Genomic DNA, 22,676 nt, shown 5'->3' with positions numbered 1-22,676 from the left:
CATCAGCAGTTCCATCACAATCACTGCAGAGGCCCTGTGGCCAAAATCAGTAACAGGCTTTGCCTTATAATGCCTACAAAACTAGCTAAGCTACCAGCAGGCCACTGACTTAGAGAATTGTATGTCCAAGTCCATTTATGTGTAATGCTTCACTGTGAAGGATTTCTAGCTATGTTACTAATAACACATCTGTAAATTAACTAGTCAATATCTTTCTTTAATCTGTGCATTTTTCCCCATCACATAATTCCTCCAATATAATTTAATCACTACAGAATTTATTTACTGAAAAGGGTGTGTTTAGCCCAATGAAAATCATTCCTTACAGAGGGGTTAAGAGTAATGATATGTTGCCATACAGCTGGTTTGAGCTGGACTGTATTTGGTTCTGGTGTTCAGATTCTGGTCTTGAACTTGAGAGCAGACATTACACTGCATGTATTCAACTCAAAAGACAAAATGGAATCTTGTCTCGTGAGAATACCTAACGTAAATGATGGAAGCATATATATGGGTGTAATCATTTTTACTGCTGTTGGGTTAAGTAGTACTTGGGTGGCTGGGTTTTAAATAGTTAAATGGAATTTAAAAATTAACTTACAGCTGATTAAGTGACAAAGAAGAAAACAGGAGCCCTTCACTGCCACAGGAACTCCTACAGCCAGGGAAAACAGTTGAAGACTGCCCTGGAAGATGAGCCTAGAGAGAAGAGGTGAAGGCCATATTTGAGTAGAGCTGATATTGAGAAGGCATGAGTCAAACATTAGGTTAAGAAAGAAGTTAATTGGGCAAAAATAAAGAATGTCTATCTTTTTTCTGTTAGAAGTTTGCTTATCAAAAAGTTCACCCTGAGAATGTTTCTTTGTAATACCTTGTTTTATTCATATTATCCACAGCAAAGAAAGGGATATTTTACATGCAGAGAAATTTTATACATAAATATATTTTGTCTGTAATTGAGCCATTCTCAATAAAGTTTTTAAGTGAATCCTATAGCATAGTGTAGCAGTAGCAGCTGTATTTGTCAACCAGCGTATTATGCAAAAATGTGTGAAGATCTTTAAAAGAAATACGTATTAAACTAAAAATGATACAATTAGCTGAAACTGCCATTTTGAAACTCTTAAGAGACAAATATTTACTTCAGCTGTGGGTACGCTGTCGTTACAATTTAGGGTCGTATTTCTTTCACTTTTCCCAGACACATCACTACATCAGACTATACCGGGCAAACAAAAAGGTAAGCAAAATTGGCTACGTTCCCAGCTCAAAGCATTCCATGAACCGTTGCTATCCACACACATTTGTCTCAGGCATCCCACAACCAGTGGGTATCCTAGTTGAGTGCAACTCTTTGGTTGAAGTCTTCAGCTCTGCACTGGTGCAGTCTACACCAATTTCTCTGCATTGTTTGAAAGAAGCCACAAGAATTGCAACTGCTGCACCAATTCAGCTGCTCCTTCTAATTCCATCTCACAATGGAATGCTGGGCTTTTGGAGGTTCCTTAATAGCCTCTAGCACCATTACTGGGTACTACAGGAGTACCCAAAAGCATTGATTCAACTATGGTGGTATGGTATGGGGTGGGTATATGTGCTAAATTGCTGCAAGGTCAAACTAGGTGATAAACCGTGACATTCTGTCATCATCCTTGCAATAGTTTCATTTGCTAGTGTTTACATACTTTTAATGGGATCAATACACAGAAGCCTTATCTGCACCAATGATTCCCAACTAGTAGGTCACGTCCTGTTTGGAGCCACTATCTGGTTCTAGGTGGGCTGTATTAAATGCTTTATAATACAAAACAATAGAAGGAAAGCAATTAAATCCCAGACTCTACAGTTAAATTGTATAAAAAATAAATATGGCCAAATCTCAACCTGGCAGTGGTGCTATACAGAGAGATAACAGAAGATAGGCAAAAATACCCTCCTGGAGAGAGAGAGAACCAGTCCTGCTGCTTACAAGCATTTCAGGCAGTTAGTTTTGCCACAGAGCTGGGGTTCCCTGCTTTCTTGTGCTGCTTGGATTAAGTGTTTAATGTGGGGGTGACACGGGGAGAGACAGGAAATTAAAAGTGAGCAGACAGATTCAATGCATGTTACGAACAAAGCTTAAAAATATTACATTTCTTTGTCTCTACTGATCCCCCACCCCCTTTTCCCCTCTCACATCACATGGTCTGTTCCTGCATGTGATACTGAATGAATTCCACTAGCATTTGTTATACCCGTGGATCATGCAATGGCTGTATTTCTGGTGGGACAGTCACCGGACTGAAGGTTGGAAGCTACTTGCCTATACTACAGAAAAAACTTCCTAGGCAGCCGCCTTCATTTTTTTTTTCCTTAATGTTATTTGGGGCCCTGCTTAGAAGCTTTAGTTGCCTGTATTTAAAAACTGGCTACAGGAAAATAAGACAACAAAATCCTGAAGTGCTATGAAAGTCTGCAATAGTAATACATTCCATTACAAAGTACTGAACACTGTTAGAATTCTTTTTGGCTTGGCTGTAATATAAAAAGGTGTCTCGCTACAAAGCTGTCTCTGTCCTTCACGGCCAAACTAATCAATTCTCTAGAAAGCAACATTCATAATAACTTCATGGAGTTTACAGTAAAGCCCTAATAGAATGTGTAGCATTTAATCCTGCTTGACTCAGATTTTTTAAATTGCAGAGCATTAAGATGGTTAAGATACAAATTGGTTATTAGAGGCTAGATTCTGAAGTAAAATTTATCAGTATAAAACAGAATAATGCCTTTGATTTCAATGGGAGTTACTCTGGTGTTACAGACCAATTTGGTTTTAGCATTGGAAAAGGTCTACAAAGTACCCAGTGCTACCCCCTGCCGTTGTAGGATTACTTTCTCACACTGTTTACTGATCACTTATCATAAGTGTCCCAAACAAGGGAACTTCCACCAATTTTCTTAAGAAAATTATACCCTTACATTTTTTTATTGGGAGTTCGACAAACAAATCTTTTTCTCATTTTTATTCCATCTTAGCGCTACTCCACTTGCCGAAGTAGAGTACAGAAATCGGAGTAAAGAGCCCTTTAAATCGAAAAAACTGGTTTGGTCGTGTAGACAGAATCAGAATTTATTTCGAGGTAACTCGGCTAATTCCAAAATAACCGTGTACTGTAGAACAGGCCCTATATACTTTTAGACCCTTGGCTCACTCAAAGGTTTTTCTATAGCCCCCAGGTCCCTTTCATCTTCACTAAGCCAAGCAAACCATACACATTTCATTTTAAATCTTTCTTCACCAGAGAGAGTTAAAAATGGTTGCCAAAAATTAGGCTCCTAAATCCTTATTTGAGCACCGACATAAGAACTTAACTTCAGCCACTCTGTTTTTGGCCAGACATTTTCCTTCTGTAGTTTCCCCTGTAAAACTAGTACATGGGACATGCAGTTCATTTTTTTAAACCACCAATTTAGATACACCAATTCTCTAAGGCAGTGATGCCCAACCTTATTATACTAGAAGGCCACAGAAATCTAAGACAACCTTGTGTGGGCCAAACAGATTCTACATATTTTAATAAGATTTCCGCTAACAGCGGGAGTCCTGCCACCCAGGGCTGACAGCCCGAGTCCCGCTGCAGGCCTTATAAATGCTCTGGTGGGCTGTGTAGGATTATGGGCCATATGTTTGGCACCCCGGCTCTAAGAAGACAGGTGGTGGAACAGCAATGCTAAGCGCATTACCTCCCCGGCAAGATAAATAACCTAAGAGGTACAATGTCCCCAAGCTGAAATATGTAGTGTGGCAGCATCCATCTAAGAAGATTCTAGGAATGGCACTCTGAAGCCTAAAATGTCTGTTGTGTCAGTGTGAAGCAATGGCAGCAGGTCTAAGCATGGCTTGAAAGCTGTTTGTTTAGAATATCACCAGGTTCCATCATCACTGCGTTTCATGGCCTACTACCATCCAATTTTTAAGTTCTCAGCATTTTGACCTTACGTATTACACCTGTGTGGTGCACAGCTATAGTAAGGCATGCATCTCTATGCCAAGAGTTCTAGACCATTGTGATATTGGAGGTAACGCAACCAACCAACCTTATTCTACAGCTAATTTGAATGCAATAATTTCTTTGGCTGTACTAAAGAAACTGCACAGATGCGGGATTACCTGGCCCAACTGCCACAGACACAAAAATCAACAAAAATCTCCCAACACAACGTAACCCACACACAAGAATCCCAAACACACATAGCCTCTCGCTGCAGCCACCCTCCTCATTCCCAGCCTGGAGAAATCTACACAACTCTCCCAGCACGACACAACCCACACACAAATAGACACAACCAGCAGGCACACTAACCCCAAACATCACTCTGAAGCTTACAATGTCTACGTCAATGTGAAGCAATAGAAAGAGCTTCAATAGCTGATGGCAGTTTTTGTTTAGAGCCATTTTTGGCTTTTTCATAAACATGACTTAACAAATTACACCTGTGTGACAGCACGAGCGTTCAGCTACTTGTGATAATGTAAAGTTATCATGTGAAGTGAGGGGAAATATAGTCAGTTCCTTATCTAGTGCTTCCTTTTGGGAAGTACCAAGAGCCAATGCTTGTATTCCTGATACTCTTCTGAACCATATGACTGACTGATTCAGCGTCCAAAGAAAAGGAGACTACATGTGTCAGAAGGTCTCAGACAAAGCCTTTAAGCGCTGACATTTTTATCTCACTGCAACAAAGCATGTAGGAAAAGCGCACTAGCATTTCCTCAGGGCCAGACTGATTTTGTATATATATATCACCTTTTCACCAACACTCATACAGTATAATGCACATTTCAGAATTTAAGCTAAATCTGACCAGGTGAATTCCTCACCCTGCCCTCTATCATTTATTCATCACTTTGCAGTAAGTGCTTTATAAAAATGTATAGTAACTTTTGACTAGCAGTCACTTTTCACTTTGACTAGCAGCCAAGTTTCAGTTGCAATACCAACTATAAGATAATAGAAGGTGGAGAGTTTTGCAGACTAACATACATAGATCACTTTTGTTTTATAAAGGAGGTGCTATCATCTTGGTGTGAGAGCTCTCCTACCAAAGGACACTGCCACAGTTACTCTTTAATAATATTGGGTGCAAAGTTAAGCTGGACAGCCTTCATGAGTTCCTCTGCATACATCTCGTATCTACCAGTCATCTGGAAAAGAAAAGCAGAGCTTGTAGTCTATTTCAGTAACTTCCCATTAGCTGCTCCTTCTCCTCTCTGCTGCCCGGGAGGATTACAGATGATCAGTGCAAGGAATTTCAATGGAAAATATTGATTTACAATACTTTTTTAAAAAGGAACATTAACTACCAAGAACAGTAAGGTCTTAATTCCATCAGTCTTCAAAAATTACCAATGCCCTGGCACAAGCAGTCTCTTGCAAAAGCTAAACTCTCATTTAAAATAACATTACAAATAGAGTTCTATGCTGCAAAGTGACTATGTAAAATTGGCACCCTCTTACTCAGCACATGTACTCCCTGTGTGTGTATTCACATTTGCTGACTATTGACAAAAAATAAATTCTTACAGCTTTTTTTTTTACCTGTGTTACTTTTGCAAAGATAACACAGGTGAGTGGGAGAGCTGGAGTCTCTTTGCTGTGCACTAACAGAATTATATACTGAATTCCAGTTACACCAATGTACACTCAGTGAAGGCAGTGGAACTGCACAAGTGATAAGTCTTCACATGATGCTCCCAGTAACACCTGAAAACCCCATTGCTTTCAGTGGGTTTGCACAAGTGTCACTGTAGCATTTGGGCTGCAGAACCTGTATTTATGTAAAAAGAAAAGGAGTACTTGTGGCACCTTAGAGACTAACAAATTTATTAGAGCATAAGCTTTCGTGAGCTACAGCTCACTTCATCCGATGAAGTGAGCTGTAGCTCACGAAAGCTTATGCTCTAATAAATTTGTTAGTCTCTAAGGTGCCACAAGTACTCCTTTTCTTTTTGCGAATACAGACTAACACGGCTGCTACTCTGAAACCTGTATTTATGTAGGAATTTATATAGCTCCCATTGTGGTAGCATGATCAGCTGGTGATGCAGAGTAAGGGAAGAACCCATCTTGACTTCAGATCCCAGGGAGATGTTCAGAGCTGGTAGGTAGAGAGAACATTATTATTTTTTGTGTGTGTGTGTGTGTGTGTGTGTGTGTGTGTGTGTGTGTGTGTGTGTGTGTGTGTGTGTAAGATATCCATATAAAACATGAATTCCATGCTGCTCTTTTTACAGTCACTTTTCAGAGCAAAACCCTAGTAAGTTTATAGCCATTATACTTGTGAAAAAAGCTTTCTAAATGTGACCTGATACTGTTGTCTTCCTGAGTGTGCAAGCAGCCTGAAACATTAGCTTTGAGGGGAGTGAACTTGCTCCTCTCACAGCAATAGAGTGAATTCTGAAATGTAATGAGGATAATGGTTAATTATTTCACTGCTGATAATGTTAGAAGAAACATACAGTTAATGTCCTTATCCATTGCTGCTGGATGCAGTGGCAGATCCTGGAGCAGGTTATGGGGATATGTGGTTGCTGTCAAGGGTTGTCTTGGTGGGGAACAAGAAGGTCATGCCCATCACCCCCAAATGTCAAGCCTCCTCTGGCTGCTCACAAGTAGAAAGGGGATATGCATCTCCATCAAATGATAAAAATTTAAACTGCTTCCTACTCCTTTCTGGTTGGCAAAAGTCCCAGTTGTCCTCTACTCAGTTTCCAAAACTTCCAGCAATGCTGGTTTGCACTATCAATACAAAACTGCAGCACACTGGAAACAGAAGACATAGGGGCAGCATAAAATAAACAACCAAATATAAAAAGAGCACAAGGGATATCGTACTGATTGTACTACTCATTTTCACACAGCAAAAAAAATATGTCCACATTTGAATACATCTAAAATGTGCTGTTGCAGCTGAGGGGGCCTTTTGTATTCTCTGATGACCCAGATCTACATTCTGCTGAAATGACCCCTCATTTTACTGAGGATGTAAAATTCAGTACCAGCATACCACAGCCCCCAGGAGTCCTTCCAAAGACATTAGGTCCAGTGTGTCAGAGAACACATAAGACCATATGTCACAAGTGTATGCAAGAGCAAAACGCAAGGAAGCTGGATGTGTTTTTGTACAGATAAAGACCTAAAATTCTTTGTTACCATGTCCGATTTTAAACATTGGAATATGGTATAACTGAAGAACTCAAGCAGGAGGAGGATGACAGATTGTAAAGGTCACTAGCTAGCGCAGGGGTGGGCAAACTTTTTGGTCTGAGGGCCACATCGGAATTGTGAAACTGTATGAAGGGTCAGGTAGGGAAAGTTGTGCCTCCCCAAACAGCCTGGACCCTGCCCCCAACCCCTCCCCTGACAGCCCCCCTCAGAATCCATCCGACCCCCCCTACTCCTTGTCCCCTGACCACCTCCTCCTGGGAACCCCGCCCATAACCGCCCCCTGGGATCCCACCCCCATCCAACCCCCCTGCTCCCTGACTGCCAAGCCCCCTATCCACATCCCCGCCCCCAGACAGGGTCCCTGGGACTCCCACGCCTATCCAACCCCCCTGCCTCCTGATTGCCTCACCCCCTATCCACACCCCCGCCCCAACTGCCCCCCTGGGACCACACCCCTTATCCAACGCCCCCAGCTCCCTGACTACCCCCCAGAACCTCCACCCCATCCAACCGCCCCCTGCTCCCTGTCCCCTGACTGCCTCCCAAGGACCTCCTGCCCCTTATCCAACCCTCCCCCATTACTATGCTGCTCAGAGCAGCAGGAGCTCACAGCCCTGCCGGAGCCAGCCACACCACCCAGCAGGAGCGGTGGGCCAGAGTGCTGGCAGCGCAGCACACTGAGGATGCAGGGGAGGGGGGACAGCAGGGGAGGGGCCGGGGGCTAGCCTCCCCAGCCGGGAGCTCAGGGGCTGGGCAGGTCAGTCCCGAGGGCCGGATGTGGCCTCTGGGCAGTAGTTTGCCCACCTCTGAGCTAGAGGGCTTATCCTACTTGCTGCCAGGAGTCAAAGTGCATATTGGGTTCAGAAGGAAAGGTTAATAGAAATTCCAGACCAATAGCAGTTCTGAGGACTAAAACTAAGTGCTTGATTACACGTGGACTCTCTGGGTACGTATACACAGCAAATAAACCTGTGGCTGGCCCTGGTCAGAAGACTCGGACTCACGGGGCTCAAGCTCCAGGGCTGAAAAATTGCTCTGTAGACATTCAGGCTCAGGCTGGAGCCCGGGCTCTAGGACTCTGCAAAGTGGGAGGATCCCAGAGTTTTGGCTGCAACCTGAAACCAAACATCTACACCACAATTAAACAGACCCTTAGCCTGAGGCTCATGAGCCCGAGTCAGCTGGCATGGGCCAGCTGTGAGTTTTTAATTGCAGTCATAGGCACCAACTCCAAGGGTGCTCCGGGGCTGGAGCACTCACAGGGAAAACTTAGTGGGTGCTCTGCACCCACCGGCAGCCAAGCTCTCCTCCCTGCCCCCCACCTCACATCACCTCTACCTGTGCCTCCTCCTCTGAGCGTGCTGCATCCCAGCTTCTCCACCTACCTCCCAGCTCTTGCCGCCGCAAAACAGCTGTTTCACAGCATAACAAGCTCTGGGAGGGAGGGAGGAGAAGTGGGAACTCAGTGCACCCAGGGGAGGAGGCGGGGAAGAGGTGGAGATTTGGGGAAGGGGTTGGAATAGGGGCAGGGTAGAGGCAGGGCAGGGTCGAGCACCCGTTGGCACCTACGATTGCCGTATAGTTACGGCAGGTTATAGTCAGGAAAGTTAATCTAAATTAACTAAAGGTATGTTAGATTACTTAAATCACAATGCACGCCCGTGTGGATGCTCTCATTCAGAATTAAAGTGGCCTAAATTCCATTTAGCTTAATTCACTTCCAAAGTGAAATGGAGCAAGAGGCTTCAGAGGTGAATGAGGGCAGTTCTCATGTCTGGCTTCAGGCTGTCTGCAGGCTCAGGAAGTGAGTAATCCACCACTTACCTTCTGAGTGCGATCTTCAGAATCATAAGGACGAGAAGGTTTAATTTTTAGCAACAGCTTAAATTCCACAAAAACTAACATGTAAGGCCCATTCAATGTTATATAAAAGTTAGCAAACTGGCCAGGTTTCTTTAGAGAATAAGGACTTACCTTAAAACTCCATTTGTCACCAACTTGCCTGCAAAGGTTTAGATCCACCTCAGCCACCAAAAGCCCATCCTGTGTGCGAGACAGTCCAGGTGTCCGACTGCCATCTGGTGCAGCCACATAACTTGAGCCATAAAAATATCCCAAGTCATGGTGGGCTTAATAAATAATAAAAATAAATAAATAAATAATAACAAACATAGAATGCCATGAGCAAATAAGTACAGAACTTCACGTTCTTTCCCGTGAGAAACTCAGGATTACTTCCTCTATTTTTTCACCCAGCTGTGCCCTCATTTAACTCAACAAGCCACAGTGAAGCCACAAGAAAACTGGTTTCAGAGTAGCAGCCGTGTTAGTCTGTATTCTCAAAAAGAAAAGGAGTACAAGAAAAACTGTAGCTCTATCCTTTAGTTACCCTTTCCCTCACAGGAAAGCTTTCACATAGACGAACAGGAACCCATGCAACTTTCATAGGCTTTTCATAATGTACTATTGTGCTGGTTAACTATTAAAACTATTTGCATTTAAAGAAGGGCTTTGTTTCCCTCTCCCATCTAGCCTACAATCAAGTAAATGCTAACAGTGACATCACAGTGTGTTTCAAAGCAACTGAGAGAGTTCACAGCGTTAGCTCTTCAGTGCAGGACCAAAGTATAAAACATTGAGATAGCAGGAAGAAAAATCTTATTAAAAATGCAAATATCTTCAACAGGATCAAAGGATTGGCCACAAGATCAAGTGCATCAGACACCTCTAAAGTTCTGCACTGTTCAGTAGGGGCAATCAAAGTGAGTGATAGCAACCACTAGCCACCTTCATGCAGCAGCTGCTAACACTCAGCTCCAATGTCAAGCCAATACAAGGATCTTTAGCAAATGAGTTGGCTGAAACTCAGACTGAGGCCAGAAAAAACAGAGAAGATGGTGGTTCCCATAGGACAAATGCTGAGGTTACAACTGAATATTGGTGGGTTACCTCTACCCCCAAGAGAAAGCAGTTCAGAATCTCAGATTTCTTTTGGATTTCTGAATAGATAATCAGAGTACAAGTTTATTTGACTTTCATAACTTATCCTTTTGTTCAAGCCTATATTGAACACGACAATGCATTAGGTTATTCTTTTCTTTCTTCTCTTATTTCTGAATTACAATTAGTGTTTACTTTTGCCTGTCATGTTCTCACCATTTATAATGATATAAAATTAAAGAACAGAACAACACTGGCCAAGTATATTTTGGATTGCTCCTGTGAAACCCCTCTAAGGTATGTCTTCACTGCAGTTAATTTGGGCTCTTATTCAGGTGTTGCCCCTCACCCCCCTTCCATTCACACAAAAGCCTCTCCCCTGGGTCTGGTAGCGCTTTACACTCAGGCTGGCTGGCTGTATAGGTGAGAGCTCCTGTGTTGCTTCCACTTGGGCTGGTAACTTGTCCACTTTGCTGTAAAGATGCAGGCTAAATCACTCCTGCACTGACACACCTCCAATGGCTTCCCACAATTTCTCCCATATGCCCAAGACAGACAAATTCTACCACGATTCACTGGGAAAGACACATAGGGTTTCTCAGCTTACTGCAGCACAAAGAACCATGGGATATACCCTCAAAAGTCATAGCAACATAGTGAATGCAGTATCAGTGAGGACACTGTCACATGGGTATTGCACTCCCCCTGCTGGGGTTAGATTAATCCAGGTGCTGATCACTCATCATAACTCTGCAGTGAAGAGGCAACAAGCAGTGGAATGGAGAAGCAGTGAAATGGAGAAGTCCAGTGAGAGAGTCCCCTGTATGTCTTAGCTCTGCACCCCATCTTCAGCATCATGTGGCTTGGCATGCCAGAGGCATTCAAGTACCTATAACTTTATGTAAACCATTTACAAAAACGCATGAGACTCAATAGCTCACCTGTGTGTCTGGATCTGGACTATCTGAAGCTAATCCTCTTTCACATTAACTTGTGTATGTAGCAATAGTACTTGGTAAGAGAACTCCTGGCTTTTATGGATTTAAAGTCAGAACATGAAGATTAATGCATCATCATAAACCACACTGACAACATAGGGCAAATTAATGGGGTTTTGCCTTGCAAGTTTCCAGGGATCATACAGACTGGAGTCCCTAGGAAGGATATAACAGCCCTATATAAGCACCTCCAATGACCATATGCCATTGTACTTTGGATATCTTTTCTGCTAGTTGCCTGTCGTTTCTATGACAGTGGCATTTCTGGGAAGTAAGGCTGCTCTTAGATACGACCATTGTCATGGAAACTACAGGCAGATAGCCGGAAAGATAACTCTTCATGCTTCAAAATCAACTATTAGCAACTCATGAAGGTATTTGCTGAACGTACCTTTTCCACCATCTCCAGATGTAAATGCATTCATGTAGTATTCCTATGAAACAAAGGCCAGTTTGAAATGAAGCTGTAGATGGCACTATAATCTCATTTCATACAAGAGAATCTTGCTGCAATACAATGTTTAATATACTAACATATTAATTAATGCTTGGCATACATCTATTAAGACTTGTCTGGCTTACTGTCAACACTGCCTGGAGAAGGGAATCTTCAGTGTCACCTAGTTTCTAGATTCAAGGTAGTGACTGTCTTGCTAGAATTTTAGGATGGACTAGCCTGGAAGACAGCCTTGTATTCACAGCGCTCTGGGGAATATGAGTAGTAATACTAGCGTGTCACAACTCTGGTCACGGCAGAGGCCTATGCATGAAATTTTTTAATGTGGGGGAGCTGGTGCGCAGGCAGGAACCTCAAGGAACTTGACAGGAAGAAGCCCTGGACCCGGTTGCAGAGAAGTCCGAGATAACTGGAAGTCTCCATCCTGCTGCACCCCTTATCCGCCTTCACAGCCACAGAGAATTGACAAGTCCTTAAATACACCTGTTCCACCATTGGGGTTTTGAGAAGTCTGGACCGTGCTTCATCTGGAACCTCACCTCAGAACTGTTTGCCAAGGGTGACCCTACCACGAGTACAATACTCCGAACAACATAGTTCTGAGGGTCATTGGGGGACACAAGCCTCTCTGTCACAACAAGTTAACAGTCCAAGGAGAGGACAGCTCTGGTATGGAGGTAGGAGAAGAGAGATTTAAATGAGGTAGTCTTTGCAGATAACAGAAAGGAAGAACATGGTCTAACCAGGTGGACACTAAGCCAGATTCATTGAGAGCACCTTAAAAAAAATATACATGCTAAAATGCCCAACAAAGAATTTGTATGTGCACTAGCTCTGAATGTTGCACTATTGATATAGTCAGGTTGGTCTCAGGATATTAAAGAGACAACATTGGTGAGGTATAATCTTTCATTGGACCAACTTCTGTTGGTGAAAGAGACAAGCTTTTGAGCTACACAGAGCGTTTCTTCAAGTCTGGGAAAGGTATAAGTAACTAACACATATTTTAAGGAACGATTCACGGTGAAGTGGCCCATTAACACTCCTCTAGTCATAGGACAAAAAAAAGGGGGGTTAATGGGTTGCAGATTGTCGTATAAACCATAAATCCAGTATCTTTATTAAGAGCATTATTTTTAATATCCAGCAAAATTATGAATTTAAACTCCTAGGCTCATATTTTGAAGGAATTGTGCTAATTTCCTTTGAGGATGAGGACTGATAGGTCAAATATGGAGTGATCATTTTGTGAAAAGTATTTGCCCATGGATGATATGGTATTTTTGTCTTTCATTTCATTTCTTTCTGCGAGTTCATTCAAGAGCATAATGACTGTCTGGCTTCACCCACATAGTTGTTACTGGGGCATTTAGTGCACTGGAGGAGGTACATCACAGGTTATGATAGGCATATGTAGGACCCATGCATCTTGAAACGTGTGTTGTGGGAGATATTGACCCTTGTACCAGTAGCGATATGTCTGCAGGTTTTTCATCTGTTGTTATGGCAGGTTCTCGTGGCGCTTTGAGTTGGTGGGTACTGGTCTGTGGGAGCTCATTCTGACAATGAGCCTGGAGACATTAGTGGGTTGTTTGAAGCCCAGAAGAGGAGGGTTGGGAAAGACTTCTTTCAGGATGTGCTCCCCATCGAGTATGGGTTGTAACGGTTTAAAGATACCCCGTACAGGTTCCAGTATGGGGTAGTAGGTGACAACTAGACGTGTGCAGTCGGAGGGTTTTTCTATCCCCTGTAGCAAAGCAGGGTCTCTTGGGGTTTTTGGGTGGCTCTTTCCATGATGTGATCTACTTCTCTGGTGGAGTATCCTCGTTCGGTAAAGGTGGTTTTATGTGTGTTAAGGTGTGCATCCCAGACTTTCTCCTTGGAGCATGTTCTGTGATAGCTGAGGGCCTGGCTGTAGATAACAGATTTCTTGGGGTGCTTACTAGATCTGTGAAGGTAAGTGCGGTGATCCACGGGGTTTTTTGTATACTATTGTCTAAGGTTCCACTGTTGAAGCTAATCATGGCCAGGAAATTGTTGCTGCTGTGAGAGTGTTCTAGAGAGAGTCTGATGGATGGGTGGTGGTTGTTGAAGTAGTGGTGGAAATCCAGAAGGAAGTTAGGTCATCTGTCCAGAGGATGAAAATAATATTGATGTATCTTAGGTACATTGGTTTCGTGGTGCATTTGTCCAGAAATTCTTCCTCAAGATGGCCCATAAAGAGGTTGATATCGATATTTTCATCCTCTGGACAAATGATCTAAACTTCCCTACAGGTTTCCACCACAACTTCCCTTAAATGGTCCCTTAAAATATGTGTTAACTACTTATGCTAAACAATCTGTTCCACCTTGTATTTATCTACACCACTCTGAGTACCTTTCCAGATCTGAAGAAGAGCTCTGCATAGCTCGAAAGCTTGTCACCATCACCAACAGAAATTAGTCCAATACAGTATATTACACCTCATCCACCTTGTATCACTAGCTCTGACAACAGGCCTCACCTACTGCACATGAAGGTAGAATTGGTTCCATGGTCTCAGTTGTTAAGGAGAGAAGGTGTCTGACTAGTAGGAACCAGCTCTGTTACAGAAGTGCAAGGACACATTTTATTTTCAATAATCTTAGTGAAGGAGACACTGGGAAAGGAGTTCTGCAAAGGAGCTAGGAGAATCAGCGAGAAGGGAAGGAGCATTCGTCTTAGGCCTTGTCTACACTAAAGGGAAAAGTCAATCTAAGCTAGGCAATTTGAGTTACGTGAATAGCATAACTCAAATCAACGTAGCTTAGATCTACTTACCGCAGGGTCCACACTACATGATGTCTAGGGGAGACGCTCTCTTGTTGACTCCCCTTACTCTTCTCAATCTGGTGGAGTACAGGAGTTGACAGGAGAGCAATCTACAGTCAATTTAGCGGGTCTTCACTATACCCGCTAAATCAACCGCCGATGCATCAATCGCCATTCATTGATCCTCCAGTAAGTGTAAACAAGCCCTTAGTTAAATCCATCACCACAGAGAAAGAACAAGTCAAGAATAGGAAGGAGCCGCAGCAGAATACAGGCTGCCAGCAGCAGGGCAGATGGCTCACACTCTCCCTGTTTACTAGGTAACATAGCAACACTTTCAATCTTCAAAGCACATTGCAAACATTCATGAGAGAGGAGTCTCATGCTATACAGAGGAATACAGGAGTTTTCCAGGTTTCCTACAGCTACCATGTAATCCCGTTAGCACTATACAATTCATTAGCTAGGATTAAAATGTGCTCAAATGCATAGATTCTGAAATTAAGGCTACAAACCAAAGTGCTGAAATACTTACCGTTCCAACTCGGTTTATGGCACATGTAAAGCAGTGGTTAGCAATAGCTGCATTTCTTGCTTCAATTGGCCACAGTGACTCGCTGCAAATTGGTAACAAAAAAGGTGGTGGTTATCGTTTACTTGCATGGCTCATAGCTAAATTTTGATATTTCATGGGCTGTGGATACCTGTAATCTTGAGCTTCGCGATCAGGGAAACAAAAGCTAACTACAGCCAACTGCTGTCAATGATCTCGGATCACAAAGAGTGGTCACCATTAATAGTGAGCATTTTCCCCCAAATTCAGCAAAGTTACCAACATTATTTCCATTCCACATATAGGGAGAGACTATTTTATCTGGTACCTTGGCAAACGCTGACTTCTAATGGTGACCACCATGATGAGAATTTTAAAAGCCTGACTTGAGATTTTCAAGCAGTCCAGGGAATTCAGATATGCACCTTCCATTAAAGTCATTGGGAGAAATTTTTTTCAAAACAGTCTGGAAGACTTGTACATTAATTTTCAGGAATCCTAATAATATTTTGCAGCAGTGTAGAAAGGTTCTCGCTCTAATTGCCCCCCTCCCCCTTTCTCCAGGAGCAGTTTCTGAGGCAGGCAATGGGAAACTAGTTTGTCTGAAAGCTAGAAAAAAAAGTCCACCCCTCCTGCTCCCCTTGTTCTACTTGCAGGTTTCACAGACATTTTCAAAAGTCATTCCCCTATGCAGGGCTGACAGAACAAAAAGGCAAGCTTGACAAAAGCAGCCTTGCAACATTTCAATCATTATCCATTAAACCAGTCTCCACACTGTACAGAAAATCAAGAACTGAGAAATGGGAAAGAATGCCTCGTCCTCCTCCATCTTCACCCTCAGTCTTTTTCCAAACTGGGACTCAATTTTGGAGACACTGAAAACTCAGTAAAAAGAAAAGGAGGACTTGTGGCACCTGAGAGACTAACAAATTTATTTGAGCAAAAGTGAGCTGTAGCTCACAAAAGCTTATGCTCAAATAAATTTATTAGTCTCTAAGGTGCCACAAGTCCTCCTTTTCTTTTTGCGAATACAGACTTACACGGCTGCTACTCTGAAACCTGAAAACTCAGTGTAGTTTTAGCCATGTCAGTCCCAGGATATTAGAGAGACAAGGTGGGTGAGGTAATATCTTTTATTAGACTACCTTTTGAAGAAAAGCTCTGTGTGGCTCGAAAGCTTGTCTCTCTCACCAACAGCAGTTGGGCCCATTACTTCACTCCCCTTGTCTCACTGAAAACACAGGCAGCCTTCCTTTCATTAAGCATATTGAGATACAGGGATCAGATAATTCAAGAAGATATGGTTTGACAGTACCTACAGCACTGAAAAACAAGAGTGACTGGGTATACACTCCTCTGCAAAATCACCCTCATAACAGCATGTAGCTGCCCAATATTGAGCTCCAAGGGGAGAGAGTGGGTGGATGACTCATAAGTAAATCTCAAGAAGACTCAGACACCTACAAGATGCTCATTGGCTTGATTGAAAGAACTTGGTTTATTACTCCCCCTCTTCCGCCCTCCCCTCCCCCCAACTGCTGAGCCAAGCTGCCAGCACTTCTAAGAAAAAGGGACTTTGTTGAAAGGCTCCTGCAAATTACAATTTCACAGAAGGAAGGAGAAATACTGTGGGAAAAGAGATGATAGCCAAGAGGTTACTACAGAACAGCTTTCTTCCATTTCCCTAGAAACTCTTTTCTGCATAGGACTCAAGAGTCCTCTTCCTGCAATAAAAATTATACCTTCAAAATCAACCAAGAGAAGAAAGCCAATAATCCGGAGAGCCTGGAGCACCCAGAAAAGCAATGAAGTGCCTCAGGAAGGAAGTGTAATTTCTGTTTGCTCTCCTTCTAATGGGCTGTAAATGGAGTAACATCACAAACATTATTTTAATGGTGATATTTGTAAAGCCCACTACAAGTGACTCTGTATTTACTAAACTCTTTTTTAAGGACATTTTCCAATATTAAATCACCTAAATTAGCAGCTATCAGCTCTTATCGGGAAACAGAATTGCCCTAGGCAGTCTGAGTGACAGTATGCTGTACACTTACTGATTCAAAATGATAGTTCCCTTCCACACCACTCCAAATATACAATTCCCTGTACTGGGCTTGGCTGTGGGTGTGTGACTTATGTATTCACTATGCGCTTATTTATCAATAATCACACTCCTCTGGCTACTGCAATCTCCCTACTCCGAGTGGCTCATATATTCAGAATTTTCAAGCTATTTGCCAGCAAGAAGATTGGCCTCACTGCTTCAATCCCTTCGGCTGATACAGAAAAATTCCAAATTTACATGAAAGAGAAGGGGAGCCAGGGGAGAAATATGGGGGGGGGGGTACAGAAAATGGGACTGTCAAAAAAAAATGTTTAATGAATCCCTTCTCCATGATTTAAAACTTTCTGTTCTCTCCTGTGCCATTCAGCAGGGCTCTTGTTCCCAGAATAATTATACATTTATGTTTACACAGTTTACACTGGGAGAGGCCCCTCCCCTCTCTTTGTTTTTAAAGACAATGAAAGCAAAGATATATTGCAATTATTGTGAACAGACAAGCACTGCTGAGTCAGAGGAAGGGAAAGCAGGGGCCTAAAGGGGATTCAGTTAGTTTGAAGAGATTGATTCCTTTTGTTAGATTACATTTAAAATGTCAGTGTCTTAAACAACTCAACGGGGCTTCCTGTTACCTTAATAAAAGCCATATCCTGGGGCTGACAGACTCAAAGGCAGAGTTTACTCAACCCAGGAATCAGAGTAGCAGACATGTTAGTCTGTATTCGCAAAAAGAAAAGGAGTACTTGTGGCATCTTAGAGATTAACATATTTATTTGAGCATAAGCTTTCGTGAGCTACAGCTCACTTCATCAGATGCATCCGATGAAGTGATCTGTAGCTCACGAAAGCTTATGCTCAAATAAATTTGTTAGTCTCTAAGGTGCCACAAGTACTCCTTTTCTTTTTACCTCAGATAGGAAGCACTATGGTCTCAGTTCTGCCAGGAGCTCTGCATGGGCAGAACTCTGTACCCCTATGGAGTTCCTTGCATTACTGGGGCCTAAGTTTAGAGTCCCCTAAGGCTGCCTATAAATGTTCTGTCAATCAGCTCCTCATCTAGAGAAGGAGTGATCTTCTGAAACAGGCTTAGCATTACTGAATATATTAATATTATTGTTATGCTGGGGGTTGGGCAATCACCCCACCTTGATGAAGTTGTTGGGCATGTTATACTACTTACCTTCCATTCAGGCTAAATGAGGGGAAAACTAAATGCCCCTTTGTTTAGTGATGGCTGAAGCAATGGAAACTACTGCCCAAGGACTAGACCACTGGGCCAAGGGGTTTCATGGGGGTCTGAACACAAATACAGTGATGGGATACTGATTTGATTGCAGTGTGTGGGGAAGGGGCAGAGAGGCAACAAAAACACAACAGAAGCATACAGGAAAGGTAGCAAGGAGGTCTACCAGCCAGCCAGAGAAGCACTTGTAGTGTGACCCTGAGAAAAAGCTGAGAAAGAGCACATTTGGGTAGAGTGCTGGCTGGAAAGAGGCTTGGAACTGTGAGTAAATAACTGTCTCCTGCTGTTTGATTCCTACTGCATTCAGGAAAGCAGGATTTTATGTATGTTCTTTGTAAATAAACAGGATGGCATCAAAGAAATACCCAACTCCATCATCAATTTCTCCTAATGGAAACAAGTGCTTAGGCCAAAAAGGGTAACATTATTATTATTTCTTACTGGTACTACATTAGCACCTAGATACCAACTGAAATTGGGGCCCTACTGTGCTAGACACTCTAGGAAAAGAGAATGAAACCCCTACTGAATATGCATTTGGCATAGTGGTTTCAGCGTAACATATTATCAAAGTTATATCCCAGCCTGTATACTTTGGGGAGATGTGACTCTTGGGAGATGCCAGAATGTTGACCACTGTTGATAGTGAATCTGATGGTGAGCATGATGAGTAACATTTTGGGTCCTTTTGCAAAGAATGGTGTGAATATATGGATGTTCAGATGCACATTCTGTATTGTCTCTATCTACCTTGCTGGGTTAGAGTGTTTGTGACTTTACTAATTGTGTTAATAAAACTGTTACAAATACAAAAGGTTTTCCTAAGTGTGAGTGTTGCAACCATGCACGTTGGGGCTCCCAACTGGATAGTAATTTTAATAATACTGGGCCTGGTCTTGGGATGAGAACCTACCAATCCTCTGAGTGTAATCAATATAATTAATTCATAATTAACAGTTCAGGCAACACTGCTTACTAGTATAGGAATGTACATCCTACAGAACTGGATTTCTTTTCAGACTCCACTGTCATTTGGATAAATGAAAAAGTACATGTACTATACTGTGTGTCAAGATGATCCATTGACATATTCTGGAATACTGGACCTTAGCTAATAGATGCACTTGTGATGCTGGCAGACCATGTGCCAGCTCATGCCAAAGCCCCAGGCCTCATTGAATGCTTACAAATGCATAGCTAGAAGCCAGGCCAATTCACTTGTGTATCAATATAGATCAAAGTGACTGCTAAATGTATGAGAGTGTATTTGGTATTTAAATGTCATTAAAAGTAATGGGATGTTACATGCACTCTTGTAATTTATCTGTATCCTGTTGTAACAGCAAATATTTACATCGTCTATACCCCTGTAACTAAATAACCCATCAATCTGAGAAAGAAGCCTTACAGAATGCAAATTAACCTCTTTAAACAGCGAAGTGCTAATTTCAAATCAAGTGGTCATTTTGTGTGATGATTGGAGATCAAAAATTCTAAACGCATTCCTTACTCTCCGTCCCCAAAGGAAGAGCCCACGTGGGTAGTGACCCTGTCAGCTTGTTTCCTATGAGAAGCAGCTAAAATTATGGATTCAGGGAAAGATCCCTCATCTCTGGACTGTTTGAACTCTTATAGGGAAGGATACCAGATGCAAAGGGGAGATCCCTAGAGACAATCTGGGTACCCTGAAAAGACTTTTGGAAAACTGGCAGTTTATTACATCATTACCACCATTTGGAATTACAAACTGCGTCTCACCTGTACATATATTTTACCTGCTTTAACCTCTGAATAACTCTTATTTATTTTCTTAGCTAATAAGCCATTAGTTAGTTTACTCTAGAATTGGCTACCAGCGTTGCCTTTCGTGTAAGATCTAGGATACCTGTTGATCTGGGGTAAGTGATGGTTCTCTTGGGACTGGGAGCAACCTGAATGTGGTGTGATTTTGGTGTAAGTGACCTTTTATCAGAAAGTCCAGTTTGTCTGGGTGGCAAGATAAACTAGAGAATCTAAGGGGACTGTCTGTGACTCCATGGTAAGACTGATATAGTGATCCAGGAGTTCACATCTTTATTGGGTTGGTGAAATCTAATCATAGAACACATTACCAGTTTGGGGTGTCTGCCTGGCTTTTTACAATCTGCCTTGTTGTTGGCACTCACAGTTGTGAGCAACTCCAAACTGATATCACCAAAATAAACAAATAAATAAAAAGTGTAATTTAAAACATTTTTTAAATGTTCCTGTCCAAAAGAAACATTTAGGAAAAACAAGTACAGTTTTCCTCTTTCAGGAAATGTGGGACACGCAGGTATTTCACTCCACAATACAGCTCATCCCAAGCAATGGACAGCCCACAAGTTGTTTGTACTTTACCTGAGCTCTCCAGTAGTAGCTGAAGGGTTAAAGATAATCTCTGCTCCATTTAGACTATACATGAGCCAGTTCAGGGGGTGATGGCGCCCAAAACAGATATTCACAGCAATCCTTCCAAATTGAGTCTGGAACACAGGGTGCCCTGTGTTGCCCTCCATATAGTAAGTAGACTAGGAAAAAACACAAGCAGGTGTCTTCAGGTACTGTCTCCGAGTTCACCCACCCCCCAGTACCAGCCTTTAAAATTCACTAGATCTCTGGGGCATAACAGTATGTGAAAAGACAACATCCCCCAGCCACTAAATACCTGCATTTTATGTACAGATCCAACAGAAATGTCTCTCTTGAGCTGTAGAGATCAAATTCCAGTTCCATTTCTACTTCTCTTTACTCACTGCTGGACATAAGTGCTGTGCCACCTGGCTTTTTCACCTGTTCCTGAAGCAATACTGCATTCTCTACAGACTTTATTACCTGATCGCCCGACCCTCCATGCCAAAATGGTAAGAGCAAAAATTATAGCTGCTGCAACTGAAAGCAAAGTGTGACGTATGGCCAGAAAGGGTTAAACATCCTGCAAAATAAATAACCCTCAAAAGACATGCGGGGAGATCATTTTTATATATTTACATAAGTATGAGTAGTGTCAACCATGTAATCAACAGTCCTTGTCTGGGCTGTATTCTGGTAATTCAAAGATCAAAAGAACAGGAGTACTTGTGGCACCTTAGAGACTAACAAATTTATGAGAGCATAAGCTTTCGTGGGCTACAGACCACTTCATCAGATGCATAGAATGGAACATATAGTAAGAAGATATATATATATATAAGTATATAAATATATACATACAGAGAAGGTGGAAGTTGCCATACAAATTGTAAGAGGCTAATTAATTAAGATGAGCTATTATCAGCAGGAGAAAAAAAACTTTTGTAATGATAATCAAGATGGGCCATTTAGACAGTTGACAAGAAGGTGTGAGGATACTTAACATGGGAAATAGATTCAATATGTGTAATGACCCAGCCACTCCCAGTATCTATTCAAACCCAAGTTAATGGTATCTAGTTTGCATATTAATTCAAGCTCAGCAGTTTCTTGTTGGAGTCTGTTTTTGAAGCTTTTCTGTTGCAACATTACCACCCTTAAGTCTTTTCCTGAGTGGCCAGAGAGGTTGAAGTGTTCTCCTACCGGTGTTTGAATGTTACGATTCCTCATGTCAGATTTGTGTCCATTTAATCTTTTGTGTAGAGACTGTCCGGTTTGGCTAATGTACATGGCAGAGGGGCATTGCTGGCACATGATGGCATACATCACATTGGTAGATGTGCAGGTGAACGAGCCCTTGATGCCATGGCTAATGTGATTAGGTCCTATGATAGTGTCACTTGAATAAATATGTGGACAGAGTTGCATTGGGCTTTGTTGCAAGAATAGGTTCCTGGGTTAGTGTTTTTGTTGTATGGTTGCTGGAGAGTATTTGATTCAGGTTGGGGGGCTGTCTATAAGCGAGGACTGGTTTGTCTCCAAAGATCTGTGAGGGTGAGGGATCATTTTTCAGGCTAGATTGTAGATCTTTGATGATGCGCTGGAGAGGTTTTAGTTGGGGGCTGAAGGTGACAACTAGAGGAGTTCTGTTATTTTCTTTGATGGGCCTGACCTGTAGTAGGTGACTTCTGGATACTCTTCTGGCTCTGTCAATCTGTTTTTTCACTTCAGTAGGTGGGTATTGTAGTTTAAAGAATGCTTGATAGAGATCTTGTAGGTGTTTGTCTCTGTCTGAGGGATTGAAGCAACAGCAGTTGTATCTTTAGAGCTTGGCTGTAGACAATGGATCGTGTGGTGTGTCCTGGATGGAAGTTGGAGGCATGTAGGTAAGTATAGCGGTCAGTAGGTTTCCGGTATAGGGTGGTGTTTATGTGACCATCACTTATTAGCACAGTAGTGTCCAGGAAATGGACCGTTTGTGTGGATTGGTCCAGGCTGAGGTTGATGGTGGGATGGAAATTGTTGAAGTCATGGTGGAATTCCTCAAGGGTT

At 42.4% G+C, this 22,676-nt stretch overlaps 1 protein-coding gene across 3 annotated transcripts in view; it reads right to left on the bottom strand.

Moving 5' to 3' along the window:
- Nucleotides 1-857: 857 nt before the first annotated feature.
- Nucleotides 858-22,676, bottom strand: part of UPB1 (beta-ureidopropionase 1) — a 44,697-nt gene continuing 22,878 nt past the window's right edge. For 2 of the 3 annotated variants that reach the window (XM_038372936.2, XM_043498168.1), the window contains 5 exons: nt 20,634-20,803; nt 14,932-15,013; nt 11,538-11,580; nt 9,183-9,337; nt 858-5,185 (listed from right to left, as the gene is read on the bottom strand). In XM_038372936.2, the coding sequence (XP_038228864.1) occupies nt 5,102-5,185; nt 9,183-9,337; nt 11,538-11,580; nt 14,932-15,013; nt 20,634-20,803 (534 nt within the window). In that variant the 3' untranslated portion in view covers nt 858-5,101. Of the gene's footprint in view, nt 5,186-6,499; nt 6,804-9,182; nt 9,338-11,537; nt 11,581-14,931; nt 15,014-20,633; nt 20,804-22,676 lie in introns of all 3 variants that reach the window. The other variant, XR_006275889.1, reaches the window with a different exon arrangement.

Source organism: Dermochelys coriacea, chromosome 15 (genome assembly GCF_009764565.3).
Source record: "Dermochelys coriacea isolate rDerCor1 chromosome 15, rDerCor1.pri.v4, whole genome shotgun sequence".
In the NCBI taxonomy this organism is placed as follows: domain Eukaryota; kingdom Metazoa; phylum Chordata; order Testudines; family Dermochelyidae; genus Dermochelys; species Dermochelys coriacea.
This window is presented reverse-complemented; position numbering and strand designations above follow the sequence as displayed.